This window comes from Coenobita brevimanus, chromosome 57, assembly GCF_032717465.1.
Source record: "Coenobita brevimanus isolate Jiangsu-jjx chromosome 57, ASM3271746v2, whole genome shotgun sequence".
NCBI lineage: Eukaryota > Metazoa > Arthropoda > Malacostraca > Decapoda > Coenobitidae > Coenobita > Coenobita brevimanus.
Window position 1 is genome coordinate 54,516,202 of NC_137010.1, and position 6,051 is coordinate 54,522,252.

General features: G+C 45.3%; 1 protein-coding gene across 1 annotated transcript; it reads left to right on the top strand.

Annotated features, from left to right (window-relative positions):
* The first annotated feature begins 4,602 nt into the window (after nucleotides 1-4,602).
* LOC145402014 (uncharacterized) lies at nucleotides 4,603-5,423 on the top strand. The gene is made up of 2 exons (XM_080274112.1): nucleotides 4,603-4,631; nucleotides 5,030-5,423. Exons 1-2 carry the CDS (start codon nucleotides 4,603-4,605, stop codon nucleotides 5,421-5,423), a joined length of 423 nt encoding a protein of 140 aa, XP_080130238.1.
* Nucleotides 5,424-6,051: the final 628 nt, after the last annotated feature.

Below are 6,051 nucleotides of genomic sequence, written 5' to 3' on the forward strand. Positions count from 1 at the left end.
ATGACCAGTATTTTAACGGAATTTGAATATTTAAATTTCAAATTTTTAACCGCCGAAGATGACCAGTATTTTAACGGAATTTGAATATTTAAATTTGAAATATTTAACCGCCGAAGATGATGAGTATTTTTAACGACTCATGCCTTTCCCCATTTGAATTTTTTTTTTTTTGAACTGCACACGACGGCCTCAAAAATTATGCAATATATACTGATGATTATGATATATATATTCGATTTGATTTTTTGAAAGATTTGAGTGTTTAAATGTAGAACCGTTTTTTTGTTCTTTTCAACCAATAGGGGGCTGTATCAGGGGCCACCCCCCCCCTAAAATTTTCATACCATACCATACCACCCTCATACCACATACCACACCACCCTCATACCACATACCACACCACCCTCATACCACATACCACACCACCCTCACACCACATACCATACCACACCACCCTCATACCACATACCACACCACCCTCATACCACATACCACACCACCCTCACACCACATACCATACCACCCTCATACCACATACCACACCACCCTCATACCACATACCACACCACCCTCATACCACATACCACACCACCCTCATACCACACCACATACCACACCACCCTCATACCACACCACACAAAATCACCCTCCCACACCACACCACTTAACATACACAACACACCTGGCAACCATCATCCACTCACTTGATGTAGTGCTGCCTACTCCTTCCTTCATCTTTATCATTCTTTTTCTGTGTCTGTCCTCCTCTCTTCCTATTTCTCACCATCATCCACTCACTTGATGTAGTGCTGCCTACTTCTTCATCCTTATCATTCTTTTTCTGTCTGTCCTCCCCTCTTCCTATTTCTCACCATCATCCACTCACTTGATGTAGTTCTGTCCTCCTCTCTTCCTATTTCTCCCATCCTTCCTGTCACTTTTTATTACTCTTCTTTCCACTTCAGGTGACTCTACACTGAGTGACAAGCCTAATGGTTTCCTGTAACCCAGAAAGCCATTTACAACGCTGGGTGGTAACCATATGGCCATATAACGGGGTGATGTGGAGCCTACTATGGTGCCCCTGTTAACTGGGTGGAGAGACGCATATGCGGCATCCATCCAGGAACCAAACCTCCACACACTTCCCATCGCCTCGCTGTGGTGAGGCGCTGTCTGCCACAAGGGAGCATCGGTTCACCCAGCCTTGTAAATGGTTTCCTGAGTCTCCCCTAAAGGCAGCACTACATCGAGTGAGTGGATGATGGGCGCCCCGACCTACCACTATCCAGTATAGAGTAAACCCGTCAAGCAGTGTTAGGAAGAGAGAGAGAGAGAGACAGAGACAGACAGACAGACAGACAGAAAGAAAGAACGAAAGACATACAAACAGACAGAAAGAAAAAACGAAAGAGAGACAGAGACAGACAGACAGACAGAAAAAAGACAGACAGACAGACAGACAGAACCTTGGCGATGAAGGGGGTACGGTAAATAACAACAACAAACCGTAACACAACCCAGACATAGTAAACACCTTAAACCCGGGTTGTATAGTGGATTCTTTTTTTTCTTTCATTGCAGGGTGTATTGTGCCAAGCTGGTGTGGGCGTCAACATTCCCCCTTTTTTTCCTGCAGGAGAGTCTGTGTATTGCCCAAAATTCCGTTTTTTTTTTTTTTACAGGATACTCTCTCTCTCTCTCTCTCTCTCTCGGCTCTATCTACAGACACCTAACACTTCCTTACCCCCCCTCTCTCTCTCTCTCTCTCTCTCTCTCTCTACGCAGTCTCTTGGCACCCACACTGCCCGTCTCAGCCAAGGGATTTTTAACACAGAGGCGCCAGACTGAGTACATTCTCGAAAAAACACAGACAAACAGACAAACACACTACCCCCGCGTGGGCATGATGGACGAGGGAGGGAGGAGATGGGGGGTATGTACTCTCGGAATGCCTGCTATGCCTCACTCTCGCTTATGTTGAGGCCATAGACGTACCTTTCCTTCTTGCTGGAAGTTTGCTCTCATTCAGCCAGTCCCAAGGAAGGGTGGTCATTCCCAACCCTCCAACTATCGTCCAGTTGCTTTAACATCCTGTATCTCAAAAGTTTTCGAGTCAATTCTTAACAGAAAAATTTTAAAGCATCTTTCCTATCACAACCTTCTTTCTGATCGTCAGTATGGGTTCTGTCAGGGACGCTCCACTGGCGATCTTCTCACCTACCTTTCACACTCCTGGTCATTCTCCTTTCGGGACTTTGGTGAAAGCTTTGCCATTGCACTTGACATCTCAAAGGCTTTCGATCGAGTCTGGCATAAATCTTTAATTTCCAAACTGCCCTCCTACGGTTTCTATCCTTCTATCTGTGCCTTCATCGCTAGCTTCCTTTCTGGTCGTTCTATAGCCGCTGTTGTAGACGGCCATCGTTCTTCTCCTAGATTTATCAACAGTGGTGTTCCTCAAGGCTCTGTCCTATCACCAACTCTCTTCCTTTTATTCATCAATGACCTTCTAAGCTGTACATCTAACCCTATCCACTTGTACGCTGATGACTCCACCCTTCACCTTTCCATTCGGTTCCCGCAACGCCCATCTCAGCAGTTACTTCAACAAACAAGGGATGAGGCTATGGCACACCTAATGTCTGACTTGGCTCGTATCTCTGACTGGGGTAAAAATAATCTGGTTGTTTTTAATGCATCAAAGACTCAGTTCTTACACCTATCAACCCGACAAAATCTTCCTCAGGAGTACCCACTAATGTTTAATAATATCCAGCGTCACCATTAACATATTTAGGGTTTCTTTCTCTCCGTATTTATCTTGGAGACATCACACTACCTCTCTTGTAAAATCTGCTTCCAAGAGATTAGGTGTACTAAGCCGACTCCGTTCCTTCTTTACCCCTGCACAGTTGTTGACTTTATACACGGGTTTTATCCGCCCTTGTGTGGAGTACAACTCTCATGTGTGGGGAGGCTCCCCACATACAGCTCTTCTCAATATGGTGGAGTCAAAGGCTTTTCGTTTCATGAACTCTCCTCCTCTTACTGACTTCCTTCAACCTCTGTCTCTTCGCCGCACTGTTGCATCTTTATCTCTTTTCTTTCGCTACTTCAACGGTCACTGCTCCTCTGAACTGTCTGCTTGCATCCCTCCACCACTACGACGGGCGCGTAGCACCCGTCTAGCAACAAACTCTCATCCCATTTCTGTCCAACTCTCCAATGCAAGAGTTAACCGTTACTCCCAGTTCTTCATTTATGCAACAGGTCAACTTTGGAACTGTCTCCCTGAGGTCTGTATTTCCTACTGCCTATGATCTCCATTCTTTCAAACGCAGTGTGTCCAGGCATCTCGAAAGGAACGGATCTTGAATTTGGCTCTCTCTTACCTTGTTGTTGTTTTTTCGTGGAGGGAACAATTTGCGGGCTCCTGGCCTTGGGTTCCTTCTTTCTCGCAGCAAAAAAAAAAAAATCCTAAATGTGAACCCGGTGGACTGCAGGCTGAAGCTAACTCTCCCCTCCCTGCAGTCCACGATCGTCCTTTCATGGGGTGGAGAAGGGTTAATCTTTTGTTTTTATAATTCTTAACTTGGCCCAGGTGTTGCATAGGGAGACCTTCACGTGGTGGCACTGATATAAGCCGTCGGATCCACTGCCTGGTCACACCATCGCCTCTCAATGCTCACTCTCATCTCTCGAAAGGAGGATGGTAAACAGAATCATTCAAGACACACACACACACACACACACACACACACACACACACACACACAAAAGCATCTATAGTAGCATCAATATTGAAAATGATAATGATAACAACAACAAAGAAGAAGAATGTGGAGGAGGAGGAGGAGGAGGAAGAGGAGGAGGAGGAAGAGGAGGAGGAGGACATGGAGAAGAATAGGGAACTAACCTAAAACAATACAAGTTATAAACACGTCTATCAGTCTTATGCTTCCTGTGTGTGTGTGTGTGTGTGTGTGTGTGTGTGTGTGTGTGTGTGTGTGTGTGTGTGTGTGTGTGTGTGTGTGTGTGTGTGTGTGTGTGTGTGGAGGGATAGGGACGCGTTTACAGGGTGGCATTATCATCCTCCATCTCTGCTATCCTTGTCTTATTCTAGGGTTCACACTGTAACTATCTCTTATCTCTCATCATCACCGGGAGTCCACGACGCCCTGTTCCTTTATCTGCCCCTGGAGAGGAGGGTAATTTCAGCCTGCAGTCCACTGGGTTCACGTTCAGATGAGCCTGGGTTACTACTACTACTACTACTACCACTGTTACTACTACTACTACTACTACTGCTGCTGCTGCTGCTGCTGCTACTACTACTACTACTACACTACTACTACTGCTACTACGTTATTATTACTATCACTATTATTATTATTATTATTATTATTACTATTATTACTACTACTGTCATCAACATCGTTATTGTGGTAGCAGCAGCAGCAATAGCAGCAGTAGTAGTGGTGGTGGTGGTGGTGGTGGAAGCAGTAGTAGTAGTAGTAGTTGTTGTTGTTGTTGTTGTTGTTGTCATTACTATCATACTGTTTTATTTTTGTGTTTCGGTCCTCAGCCTCCCTCGGCAACATGGCGTCAACGTCCTGTAAAGCCACACTGTAAACACAGCAATCCCTTCAGCTTCACTTTCTGTGGAGCTTTGCGACCTTGTGCCACGTTTTCGTTATAAAAATTCGTTAAAGGAAGGGTGACTGACTCCGAAATGCACCAGAGACGAAACAAGCAACGAAAATAATAGGAAGAACTGTTGGCGCCGAAATGTATGAGGGACGAACGTGAATGTAAACAAAACTCACCATGTTTCTGCCGTCATTTTTCCCCGGTCGGTGTTTAGCGCACTCTCACAGGTGTCACCATCCCTTCAGTACTACTCGCTTGTTTACCAAAACTGTTCCCTCACAGTCATTTATAATTCTACCTAAAGGGGAAACACAACCATAAACATCAAAAATAAAAATCGATTTGTTTTTATCAAAGCTCAGCCGCTCCTTTGCAGCCTCTACACCATCCACACCAGACACATAAAGAAACATATTCTGAAACTCTACGGAGACTTTGTGACTCTAGTTCAGACACGGAAACAGAAACAAAACCACAGTTTTGTCAAGAGAACAGAAACCTTCAAGCATCATGCACAAGAGGTCTATGACATCTTCTGCCAGGACCCTGTAATACACAAGAAGCTGGCACAGAAACATGGGGTGAGAATGACAGACATGGCGTGGCACTTTCTACAAGATCAGAGAACCCAGAGAAAGATGTACTGTGAAGACTTCGTTGATTGCGAATGGATGAAAACAATGGATCGCAGGCAGAAGGACCTGCAGGCCCTTGACAAAATGAAACAAGATGTTGAAAAGAGAGTTGAGCAAACCAGTTGCCTCATTTGACTTTAGTGAGCATTCAGACTCAGAGGAGGGTCACTAGAGTATGGATACAGATGGGGATGGAACTTTGTCTTCCCGTATGGGTGAGAATGACTCAAAAAAGCTCCGCTTGTTCTCAACAGCTACAGGTACTCTGTCAATTGACGAACTGCTGCAAAAATACCAGCATATCCGTGACAACATCAGGAAAGTTCGACCATAGTATTATGAGGCAGTTGATAAACTGAAGAGCTACTACCACATGTCCGAAGCACAGGCTGTAACAGCCGTCATCACAGTTGGTAACCGTATGCTTGGCTGAAACTAGAATGCACACGATAAACCAGAGGCCATTGGTCTGGACACCTGCCAGAATGAGGGCAGCAGGCAAGAGCATTGAGGTGTTGGCACCAGATGAGATTGTCAAGGAGGTCATGAACTCTGATGAACAAATCGTGGTGATCTATTCTGACGATGCCTCAAAGAAGCAGGGTGCTGGGTCATTTTCTGTTCAGGGTATCACCATTAGCGGAGAATACAGGTCACTACCCACAATGAGCATTGCTTCAGAGTCCAGAAAGAACTTTGCTGCCTTCAGTGTGGCAGTCCTTGAAATTCTGGAAGCAGCAGTGGCGTTGCAGCCAAATCCCTG

What these genes read in the sequence shown, in the direction of transcription:
- LOC145402014 (XM_080274112.1), top strand. Translation starts at nt 4,603, where the DNA reads ATGGCGTCAACGTCCTGTAAAGCCACACT. An exon ending in ACGTCCTGTAAAGCCACACT is followed by an intron (nt 4,632 to 5,029) that starts GTAAACACAGCA and finishes GCTCCTTTGCAG; the next exon opens with CCTCTACACCATCCACACCA.